This window comes from Mandrillus leucophaeus, unplaced genomic scaffold (assembly GCF_000951045.1).
Source record: "Mandrillus leucophaeus isolate KB7577 unplaced genomic scaffold, Mleu.le_1.0 Scaffold12, whole genome shotgun sequence".
NCBI lineage: Eukaryota > Metazoa > Chordata > Mammalia > Primates > Cercopithecidae > Mandrillus > Mandrillus leucophaeus.
In genome coordinates, this window is record NW_012100320.1 from 6,265,214 (window position 1) to 6,277,937 (window position 12,724).

The 12,724-nt window shown below is 37.8% G+C and overlaps 1 protein-coding gene across 2 annotated transcripts in view; it reads left to right on the forward strand.

Annotated features, from left to right (window-relative positions):
- The window catches only part of MAP2K5 (mitogen-activated protein kinase kinase 5), a 261,608-nt gene that overhangs the window by 116,042 nt on the left and 132,842 nt on the right, over positions 1–12,724 (forward strand). For both annotated transcript variants that reach the window (XM_011968648.1, XM_011968652.1), the window contains exon 13: positions 1,351–1,399. In XM_011968648.1, coding sequence (XP_011824038.1) covers positions 1,351–1,399 — 49 coding nt within the window. The remainder of the gene's footprint in view (positions 1–1,350; positions 1,400–12,724) is intronic.

The window sequence follows — 12,724 nt, forward strand, 5'->3', positions numbered from 1 at the left end:
TCAACAGTCCTTATTTGAATTTCACCAATTGTCCAATAATACCCTGTATAGACCAAAGAAAAAAAATTCTGGTTCTGGAAGTCTAGGATTATTCTTTGCATTTGGTTGTCATGTCTCTCTAATGCCTCAGTGTTTGTCTTTCATGACTTTGATATTTTGGAAGAGTATATTGCCCCAATACTTTGATTATATATTTCTACCTTCACCTAAACACTTCCTTCTCTTTTTTTCATTTAAGTTAAATCCGTTACTCAAGACACAACACCTTAGTAAACCTTTCTGACTCCTGATGGGAAAAGCAGTTTCTATTCTACCCACTGCCTTATTTCATCAGTTGACTTTTTTTAAATGTCTCTCCAGGCCAGGCATGGTGACTCCCACCTGTAGTCCCAGGGATTTGGGAGGCCAAGGCAGGAGGATCCCTTGAGGCCAGGAGTTCAAGACCAGCCTGGACAACAAAACAAGATCACATCTCTACAAAAAATATTTTAAAATTAGCAGGGTGTGGTGGTGTGCACCTGTAGTCCCATCTACTCAGGAGGCTGAGATGGGAGGATTGTTTGATCCCAGGAGTTTGAGGTTACAGTGTGCTATGATTGCACCACTGCACTCCAGCCTGGGCAACAGTGAGATCTTGTCTCAGAAGAAAAGTTTCTCCTTGGTCATAAGTGTCCTGACTTCAGAAAAAGTTTTACACAGAGAAGTATAGAAAATTAAGAAAGCCATTGTCCGTTTTTCGTGTCCGTCTCCTTGCCTGGCTTAGCATCATTATGAATTCAGCATAGGTACTTCCAGATTATTTTATATACACATGCACTTATTTCTTTCATTTGGAGTACCTTATCTTCAGAAGATTATAAGCTCATTAAAGGTAGGAACTGTGGCTTTTGCATTTGGTTTTCCCGCAAAGCCTCACACAGAAACGGGAGATGTTCAGTAAATGCTTATTGATTGACAGAGTTTTAAAGGAAGAGTTAGGCCAGGCGTGGTGGCTTACGCCTGTAATCCCAGCACTTTGGGAGGCTGAGGCAGGAGGATCACTTAAACCTAGGAGTTCAAGATCAGCTTAGGCAACATTAGTGAGATCCCTGTTTCTACCGAAAAAAAAAAATAGCCAGGCGTGGTGGTACACACCTGTGGTCCCAGCTACTCAGGCAGCTGAAGGGGGAGGATTGCTTGAGCCCAGGAGGTCAAGGCTACAGTGAGCAGTGATTGTACCCCACAGCACTTCAGCCTAGGTGACAGGGTGATACCCTGTCTCAAAAAAAAATGTTGATATATTTAAATATGGAAAGTTCCTTATAAAAACCATAATTGATAATTGTACTGTTTTCTTTTTCCTAAATTTAGGTTGTTAAAGGCCTTACTTATTTGTGGAGTTTAAAGATTTTACATAGAGGTATGTGCTGGGCTTATAAGCTTGGGCTTAATTGGGTGGGGTTGGGTCTCTCCAGATACCTTGATTTTTAAAGTAAGTGTTCTGACATTTAAGCCAGCTGATACATCTGGTACTCAAAAAGATGGCTGCTTTATAAATGTTATGTTTCTTGTTTTCTCCATCAACTGCTCTCATTTAGATTATAAACTTGGTAGCGTGTTTTTGTGAATCACCTTTGTCAAACTTGTAAAAAGATATTTCATAGTATTTGAAAATAACAGGATCTTGTTTGTCTTACTTAACTCTTGTTAATGCAAAACCTTTGCTTTCTGTACAGTTACATCCTTCCTTCTAGTAACATTTCAGATAGTATCGCATACTGTTCCTTAAGAGATTGCTTCACATACCTGGAAAGAAAAACTTTATTTTTAATTTTTTTTAAAGATGGGATCTTGCTATGTTGGCCAGGTTGGTGTTAAACCCCTAGCCTCAAGCAATCCCCCTACCTTGGCCTCCCAGAGTGCTAGGATTCAGATGTGAGCCATCGCGCCTGGCCAAAAGTAAAACTTTAAATAAGATACTGGTGAAAGCATCAGGAATAGTCCCCTTGTTCGGTAACAGAACACATGAGAGAATAATCAGATAACTGTTGAATATTGTAAAAGGAATCTCCTTTTGTTTTTTTAATGTTCCCAAAATATCTTAATTCATTTGGAGCAAATTATTAAGTGAGAAAGAGACTATAACAAAGCAACTTCAAGGCCTAGTGTTACTAACAGTGCTGTTTAATTTTACACATCTGCTCATCTTAGCTTTATGTGCATTTGGGGAATGGAACAGCATACACATTAGATATGATTAAAGGAAAGTTTTTTTTTTAAGAGTATAAACTGTGAGATGGAGAAAACAACTGATATTTTCAACTGTGATGTCATATCTGTCACTACAGGTTGTTTTCTTTTGTGGTGGTTTTAATATCCTAGTGATTCCACATCTCTTCTGAAATCCTCCTCCTCCTTTTTAATGAGGGTATCTAGATTTTGACAAATCAAATATTCAGGGTTTTGAGGGTATTTATTCTGACTAAATGAAATCGTAAACTAGATTTCTTTTTAAAGCCAGTCCACTCCATTTCTAGAGTATAGTTGGTGCAAAAGGTAAGTGTAGGGAGAGTGAGTTTTGTTAGTATTACTTTCTCTGGGTATAAATAAGTGTGTGAACACATTTGGTGGATGAAAGAAAAATTGAGCATTTTTGACTACCAAGAGTAAGAGATAACAATATTTAACATTGTATAACTTATATTGTTTCTATTCCCTGTACTTTTACCTCCCCACACCCAGCAACCCATAAAGTGGTGATAGCCATTTTAATAAGAATTAACCCAATGGTCAGTTCTCAAAATTTTATTGATTTTTTAAAAATGGACATCTGCCATCCATTTGACAAAAGAACTAAAGGGAAAACATCCATTCTTAATAGCAAAGCTTTCTTTAAATGGACAGTGCCATGGAAATTCGAGTGTTATTAGAAAGTGAGTGTTAGGATCATCATGTACTCTGGGCATACAGGTTAATTCTGGCTTATAATGAAATCCCTCTCTAGCTATAACTTTGTGCAAGGAATCTTAGTAGCACAAAGAACTATGGTGGATAGGGAAATACGTTTTAGTTATTCTGCCATTATCTTGATTTTTCTTCTTTAAAATTAGAAATCATGCTGATAAGTTGATGTACCTTTCGTATTCCTCTATCTAAATTTTTTTGATTTTAATTTTTACTCTGGGTTTGGGGGAAATAACTAAAATTTTCATTTGAAATGGGATCTTGATAGACATGTTTCAAATGGATTTGTCTGGATCTAAAAATAATGTCGAGGGTCAGATTCTCAGTATAATCACTTTATGATCACTGTGACCAAACTTGGTTGACCAGAGCCTGTCAGAAGCCAGTAGGTCCTTTTTTTCATCCCTGGTTGCAACTTGGGCTAAGAAAGGGCTCTTTTGTTAGTGATGGACAAGGGCTGCAGTGGTTTGACTGATGGAGAGCATAGAGGTTTCAAAAGGGAATCCTGGGCCTGTACTTATTTTTTCAGTTGGTGCCAGCCAGCCCAATTCCTACAGAGAATAGCCTGCTATAAAATGCCACTTGTTGTGAGAAGATATCTGTTGGGGACAGATTAGGAGCAGTGGTAGAGGGCTGACAAGTCCTCTCAAGGAATTTCAGTGAATGAGTGTGCACCTACATCTGTCTTGATGGAAAGACTAACGAACTGCAGTGCAGATGAACAGTTATGTCCCAGTAGTTATGGCCACTCAACTACAGAAATAAATATGCTGTGGTAATACACCTCATTAAATATATTCATATTTAGCTTTTGAGTTTCCCAGCTATTCATGGAAACTTTTACTTTCTAGACTTAAAAGCATGTGTTTTTATTGAAGAGTCAAATAAGCCGGATGTCCCTGAAGACTTTTGTAAAGCGTTGTAATGAGAAATTTACCCTAGATTGAGTAGTTGTTAACTTAATATTTTAGAGGTTTTGTCCATATTTAATAACTTGGATTCCATAAAAATAAGATTAAAGATGCCTTTTTATTTACCAAAAAGCTATTTAATTTTCTTCTTGATTAAAAAATTGTAGCTTTTTAGATCAGTTCAATCAGGCAATTAAAGATCAGAGCTTTTAAGTTCAGCTAAGGCAATTAAATAGGTAATATACTTGTTTATGCACTTTTGCTGTATAAGCTCATTGCTGTTCCTTCTTAAAAGCACATGTACTCATTTTTGCTTTCTCTAAATGAATGATGATGGGAATTCTAGCTGAACATGTGTCACATTGTCAAATCAAAGACAGGGGTCCTTCTGCAGCGGCTGGGGAGCCCGGTTTAGGCGTTGTGAGAGGATAGAGAAAAGAAGATGGTGAAAGAGAAATACTAATGAGTGATCTTTACCTCTTCCTCCTTTGTCTTGGTCTAAGTACCTGTGTTCTCCTCTGATCATCATTTTCTAATGCTGTTCTTAAAAAGCAGAGTAGAAAAAAAAAATTGCTTTGTACTTATGGGCACAAATTTCAAAAGATTAAGAAATGGAGACGTGTTCAGTATCTAATGAGAAAAGAGAACAAACTATTTCTCACATTTATATGGCCTCCTTGGAATACAGTGGTTCTGGATTTTAGCTATAGAAAGTATAGTATATACAGAATTTATTAATAGTATATTACAGAATTTATTAAAGGTAGTTAATGGCTTCCAAACAAACTCTTGAAAACCTGGAGTCTCTCCCATAGTGTATATCCAGTGAGGACTGTAGAGTAGAATGAAATCTGAGCAATAAGCAGTGGCATACCACCCATCTCGTGAGGCTTGTTAGTCTGGTAAAAGTTAGTTTATTTGATAGTATATTATGTTAATTGGAAATTGTTTTGGAAATTGAAGGATAGCAGTTGCTATTCATAATGGATCATCAGATGTTATATTCAATCAGGTGTTACTGTTGTTTATTTTGCTCTTTTTAAGATTTGATTGAGATATATGTGCAGGGACTTCATAAACTATTGAATGCTAAGAATGTGGCATGTTTTTATTATAACCATGAATTAATCACTTTATTCAGTTAATAAGAATACACCACTCCAACACCAAGCCAGCGAGAGAGTTTATTATACTTTATATTACTGAGTCAAAAATTATGAAAATCTTTTCTCTAAAATAAACCAAACATGATAATTCCATATGAGGACATAATTATTAAAAATGTTTGAAATGCCCACCAAATTAACCACTGCGAAAAAGTTGTCTTTATTAAAAGGCATATGTGAGAGCACTATAAGCATAGCATGTGCTGACTGTGGGTAAAAACAAAGAAAATGAACAGTGAGAAAATCTGTTAGGCCAGATCCGACATTACAGGAAACATCGCAGCTTCACTTCAAAACATACATCGCCACTAATGAGGTGAGAGCCCTGCATATTAATAAACCTACAGCTCCAGTCATAGCCATCATTACCTACATCAAACATAAATACAAGATTAACACCTATGCCATTTCTTTGGAAGATGTGAGAATGCCCTAGGAGTAACTGCTCTGTCTTTCCCTGAGGATAAAAAATAGAAATACAAGGGTAAGGAGAATAGAACTTAGATTAAGAAAATAAAATTGGCAATCATTCTGGAGCCATCTTACACAGATGCAGAAGTTTATAGAAGAAAAAAAAAAACCTGTATAGTTGGTGTGCCAGGAGTTTTTTTTTTTTTTTTGTATATATGAACCTGGTTAGTTTCATTTACTTTCTCCAATAGGAGAACTTTTTAAAAATACATTTTTGCAGAAATTCTGTAGGCAAACACTGCCCAAATAGATTTGTGTTTAAAGAAACTAAGCCTTGTAGTTTCAGTGTACATGTTACAGATTTTATTTTCTACCCTTGGCTTTTCTCTTTTATAAATCTGGCCTCACACAGACTTTCCAATTAGTGCTACCTTAGATACCAAAGCCAGTGTTAGTTTGGTCATTCAGCAACGATTTATTTTATACCTACTACATTCTAGGCACTGTTCACAGTACTTGAAAGACATCAAGACATGAAACAAAAGATTTCTGTGATCCTAGAACTCATGTTCTAGCAGTGATAGAGTGGGTTGGGAAACGTTCCTTAAACAATACTATACACAATAAATAAGTAAAATACAGAGTGTGTTAGAGGGTTGTTAGTAATAGAAAAGAAAAAGTAGATTGCACTTAGGGGAGGCAAAGAGTAGATTGCGTATTAATCAGGAAACCTCACAGGGAAGATGAGTTTGGAAGGAAGGCTTGAAAGGGGGAGGAAGTAGTCAAGTAGATATATGGGGAAGAGTTAGAGTAGACACCACAGGATATGCCTGGAGTATCAATGGAACAGCAAAGAGGCCAGTGTGTCTGTATCTGAGTGTGGGGGACGAAGGTAGAATCAGCTGTTAGGAAAATGTTTTGGTAATTCAGGTAAGTTTCAGGGGCCCAGATCAGGGAGATAGTTATAAAGATGGGGAGAAGTGGTGATTCTGGATATATTTTAAATGTAGAGTCAAGAGAATTTCCTGATGGATTGCTTGGGACTTTTAAAAGAAAGAGAGGCGTCAAGGTTGCTTAAATTGCTAACAGTTTAGTATGCTAAAAATACTTCTTGCTACTTTCTTACCCTGAAAAGAGATAACAACAAGAAACCTGATAATATGAAGTGCTGACAAGAATACAGAGCAATTAGAATTCTCATACATTGCTGGTAGAAATATAAAATGGTACAGCTGCTTTGAAAAATAGTTTGGCAATTTCTTGCAACATGATTCAGCAGTCCCCTTCGTAGATATTTACCCAAGATAAATGAAAACATACGTCCACACAAAAACTTTAGGCAACTCTTTATAGTGGCTTTATTCATAATATCTGCAAAGTGGAAACAACCCAAATGTCTTTCAGCTGGTAAATGGAAAAACAGACTGTAATACATCCACAGAGTGGGATATTACTCAGCAATAAAATGAGCTACTGATACATGTAACAACATAGGTGAATATCAGATACTTCATGTTAAATGAAGGAGGCTGACTCAAAGGGTTACCAGCTGTGTGATTCCACTTATATGACATTCTGGAAAAGGCAAAGTACATACATGGAAAAAGCAAAATACAATCTTCCATCCTATGGGATGGAACATCAACATCACTGGTTGACAAACAGTGGAGGAGGAGTTGACTATAAAGGCATGAAGGAACATTTGGTATGTTGGAAATGTTCTGTGTCTTGATTTTGGTGGTAGTTACATGATTATATGTGTTTTTTAGCAAACAAAGGCCTGTGCATCTGAAAAGGGTGAGTGAATTTTACTGTGTATAAATTATGCCTCGGTAAACCAAATTTTAAAATTAAAAAGTAAACCAGACTTAGAGAGAAAAGCTCCTCTTACATCTTGGCCATGCAGCAGACACTCTAGAAAGAAGTTTCCCCTGCCAAAAGGACAAAGCATTCTTTCAAAGGGTCTTGGTGATTCTGTCATTACTTCTGTATGTTCATGGCTCCTGACAAATCCTACCTAGGTTTGATCTAGTAACTCAGTAGCTTAAAAAACAGCCAGCCAACACCCTAACCCCAAGAAAAAAACCAACCCTCGTGGTTTAAAGGATATCTACAATGCCAGAAAGAGAGAGACAGGGTCAGAGAAGGGAGGATAGTGCGGAGAGAAACAGAAACTTAGAAGTTGCTGTTATCATTGGCACAATTTGAAACATCTGGAAATTGGACAGTTCTTTCCATAGTTAAGCCAATTTTTTCACCAGAGATATTACCAAGAACTGCATATGTGCAGAGCTGACTTAACCTGTTGGGCGATTTTAAAAGCTCAGTTTCTAAGAAGGAATAAGGATTTATTCGACATTCCCAATTCAGTCCTACTGATTGACTGCCTCACTGGGTGACCCCAGAAAGGCAAATCACTGCTGTTCTCTTTACCTCTGTTCCCTCATATATACTATGAAAGAGTAGCTGAGTGATCACTCAGATTCCTTCAAGAGCTAAGGTTCTGGGTTCTGTGATTTCATGGCTGAAGGAAGTGTGACATGTTGATAAGGTGGGGGAACAAAGCAAAGCAGAGAGACATAAAGGAAAAGAAAGAGAAAAGGGGAGAATTTCCAAGAGTAGATTTTATGATGAAAATAATAACAATAATGACTATTTATTAAGCATGTACTCTGTACCAGGCACTGTTCTGGGTGCTTAATGTATATAAATTATTTAAGGTATTCCTTCAAAGGGGGAAATTCTAGGAAATATGAAATGTTTTAAAACTGAAGATAAGAGAGTAAAGTATAAAACAAATAATTGAGAATTAAAGCTGTGTACCTTAGCTAAGAAAATGTTGCTTTCTAAACCAGACTGATGTAATCAAATCAAAAGGCATCTTTAAGGGTAACTGTTTTTAAAGTATCAGGGACACTGAAAATGAAGTATTAAGACAGTCCCATCTAAGGGCATCCTTTTTAAGGAAGGAATTTTGAAGAAAATTGGAAAGTGAGAGGTTAACAGTTCAAAAGAGTGTAGGCAGATAAATGTTCTATATTTGATATTGTCCTTTAAGCAAAATCAGTATAAATTTTAAGATTAAAAATGTTATAAGAATATTTGTATTATATTCCAAAATTATTTTGTTATATTTATTAAATGGGAAAAGAGAAATGGTTTGGTAGAGGTAAGACTTTGAATTCCTTAGGAAAGAAATTTCGATGTCAACGTGGTAGTTAAAATAATATGTTAGTGGGTGTAAGAGTTGGGATTTGTGGCAAAAATAAATTAGGGAATGATTATTTTCCGGATAAAATGATTCTTAAACAAAAGAATTCTTGGAAAGCATTTCTATCAATAGAAAACTAACCTGATTAATTTTTAATGATTTATTAAAAGATATAATTTGCATAAAGCTTTGTAACAGTCTTTTTTGCAGAGATCTACATAATTTGTGCTTAACTATACATTATAGTGAATTTTGAAATAACCTATGACATATTTTTGCTTTCTGGAGGATCAAACAGTTTTTGTTTGTTTGTTTTTTTGAGACAGAGTCTCACTCTGCGGCCCAGGCTGGAGGGCAATGGCACAATCTTGGCTCACTGCAAGCTCCGCCTCCCAGGTTCAAACGATTCTCCTACTCCGGCCTCCCAAGTAGCGGGGACTACATGCACGTGCCTCCAGGCCCAGCTAATTTTTTGTATTTTTAGTAGAGACGGGGTTTCACCGTGTTAGCCAGGCTGGTCTCCATCTCCTGACCTCGTGATCCACCCGTCTTGGCCTCCCAAAGTGCTGGGATTACAGGCGTGAGCCACCGTGCCTGGCCCCAAACAGTCTTTTAAAAGAACTGGTTAGTGTTTGAGTAACCTAAGTCAATTTAAAAGGAGTCATTCCCAGCTGGGTGCGGTGGCTCGTGCATGTAATCCTAGCACTTTGGGAGGCCGAGATGGGCGGATCGTGAGGTCAGGAGATTGAGACCATCCTGGCTAACACCATGAAACCCCATCTCTACTGAAAATACAAAAAATTAATCAGGCGTGGTGGTGGGCGCTTGTAGTCCCAGCTACTCAGGAGGCTGAGGCAGGAGAATGGTGTGAACCTGGGAGGTGGAGCTTGCAGTAAGCCGAGAGTGTGCCACTGCACTCCAGCCTGGGCAACAGAGTGAGACTCTGTCTCAAAAAAAAAAAAAAAGGAGTAATTCCCAGTAGGTTTTATGTTGCCATGTGTAATGATGAGAGAGCTAGTATGTGCGTACTTCCTTCCCTGAGCTCTGAGGCTGTTTAATCAGATGGGTCTGGAAGGAGGCATTTATGTTATGCAAGTGCTAGTGTTGACAGCACCTTATCTCCTGTGTAAAAATCATTTCCATATTGTCCTTTAAATATAATAAATATTAATCACATTCAGCGCTATAGTAGATTATAACTTGTGAATGTTTATGTTTTTGAAAAGAGAAAAGACTTAGCCCATTAACAGGCTAAACAAACTATGACTCTAGGTTGTTGGTTTTTCTCCAACTCTGACACTACCCACACAAATGAACATCTCGAGAAATTAAGCCTCTTTCCCCATATTGTTCATTCATTCTATTCACCTTGGGTGATCACGGGGTATTTCCGTCTTTGTAGTACGTTGTGATTTTCAAGAAACAAGAAACGCTACATGTCTTAAAAGTATTCTTTTAAAAGAATATGTGCCTAGAATATATAAAGAACTCTCAAAACTCAGTGGTAGAAAAACAAACAATCCAATTAGAAAATGGGCAAAGACACAAAGAGACATTCCACTGAAGAGTATACACAGATGGCAAATAAGCACATGAAAAAGATGTTCAATATCATTAGCCTTTAGGGAAATGCAAATTAAAACCACCATGAGATATTACTACATACCTATCAGAATGGCTAAAATAAAAGATAGTAACAACAGCAAATGAGGATGCAGAAAAATTAGATCACTAATACATTGCTGGTAGGACTGTAAAATGATACACCTCCACTGCTGACATTAAAAAAAAAAAGCTAGACATGCCACTACCATATGACCCCAGCAATTGTATCCCTGGGCATTTATCCCAGAGAAATGAAGACTTCTGTTCACACAAAAACCTGTACACAAGTGTTTATTGCAGCTCTATTCATCATAGCCAAAAACTGGAAACAACTCAGATGTCCTCCAGCAGGTGAATGGTTAAACAAGCGGTGGGCATTTATACCATGGATTACTGCTCAGCAATAGAAAGGCGTGAACTCTTGATTTACACAACCTGGATGAATCTCCAGGTCATTATGCTGAGTGAAAAAGCCAGTCACGAAGGTTACATAGTGTATGATTCCATTTGTATAATATTCTTGAGATGACAAAATTATAGAAATGGAGAGAGCACGTTAGTGGTTACCAGGGGCTAATGAGATGGGAGACAGAGGGAATGTTTACAATGGAGCAAGACAAGGAATCCTCATGGTGATGGAAATGTTCTCCATCTTGACCATCAGTGTCAATACCCTGGTTGTGATACTATACTCTAGTTTTATAAGATGTTACCATTAGGGGAAACTGGGTGGAGGGTACACAGGAGATCTCTGGGTTGTTTCTTACCATTGTAAATGTAAACTTTGAGATAACTATGTAAATCTCTAGTTATCTCAAAATTAAAAGCTTAATGTAAACAACAAAAAGAGAATATATCATCTTTCTATAGTTGCTTGTATTCAGACTCTGGACAGCTTAATCAGAGAGGGTTGTCCTGAACTTAGTTTTTCTCTCTCCCATGCTTCTGTGGTAGGATTTGATCATAGGCAGAGTCATCCCTTTTAGGAAATCAGTAAGAGGGAAATTGCCCTCTTCCATTCTGAAAATGAATATCAATGGAAGCCTTAGAGGAGAAAGAAGGAAAGACGTCCTGTGTCATTCAAGGAACAAATGCAAATGGAAGAGGGTAGTTATTTCCCCAGTCCCCATCTCTGAAAACTTTCTGGCTTGCAGGGGATTGGGATTTGAAGCAGATTGTGTGATCATTGTGTGTTTTGGCTCACCAGTCTTTATAGTATCCATTAGGGTAAGCTTCTGTCCAACCACCCAGCAGGATGCCCCCAGAGTGTGGATGAATGTTTGATTCACCAAGCCCCACAGATAGCTCTGATCATTGCTTTGTCTCTGACACAAGCCTGAAGTTTAGAAGCTTATCAGAGGGAGAGAGAGAGCACCTGTATGATGAATGATAGGGTCATTTCTGTTGGTAGAGGAATTTATGGCATTGATTGTATGCCAGTGGATATTTGTTGGATGAATACATTGAATCATAATTTTCTGAGGACAATGTTTTTCTCCTGAAATTTTTGTAATGTGGCTAAATTAGAAGTCACCTTTTGTTCCCCTTTCTCGTATTAAAGTAAGAGATTTATCCTTGGGACATTTTGCCAAGCAGAATGGACAGACAGCTTTAGCAGTTGGAAGAGCTCTCCATGTCTCTTCCTTTCTCTAAAGGCATGGTTGAAGGTGATCAGCACCATGGAAATCCAATCTACTCTTTTGCTGGTGGAAGATTAAGTTCCTTCTGGATTGGGTGCAATCATAATGATAACAATATTAATCATTTTACTAATATTGTCATTTATTGAGTACCTTGTATATGCTACTGTGTTAGCTCTCTTGTATGTATAATTTTATTTGTTATAATAACCTTTTGAGGAGGTATCATTGTATCCCCATTCTTAGGTGAAGAAATCAAGGCTCAAGCAGCCTAAAAAACTTGCTTAGTTATAGGAAATATCATAAGAAAAAGTATTAGGAAAGTGGTTGGTGGCCTAATGGAAAAGCTCTAGTTTTAGGGTCAGACCCAGGTTTAAGTTCTGGTTCTTCCTCTTAATTCATCTTAGCTATGTGACCTTGGGTCAGCTTCTTAACTTCTTTGAGGTCATAGCATCGTACCTGGCATATAACAGCTATTGTTATGTCAAATAATTATTTCTCAAGAAAAGAAGCAAGAGGTTAAGTGAGAGGGAATAGTTAGAATGTTCCTCAAACTTTCCTGTTACATCTCCTTTTCTTAGAAAATTAGCCTGTGAGGGCCGGGCGCGGTGGCTCAAGCCTGTAATCCCAGCACTTTGGGAGGCCGAGGCAGGCGGATCACAAGGTCAGAAGATCAAGACCATCCTGGCTGACATGGTGAAGCCCCGTCTCTACTAAAAAATACAAAAAAAAACACTAGCCAGGCGCGGTGGTGGGCGCCTGTAGTCCCAGCTACTCAGGAGGCTGAGGCAGGAGAATGGCGTAAACCTGGGAGGCGGAGCTTGCAGTGAGCTGAGA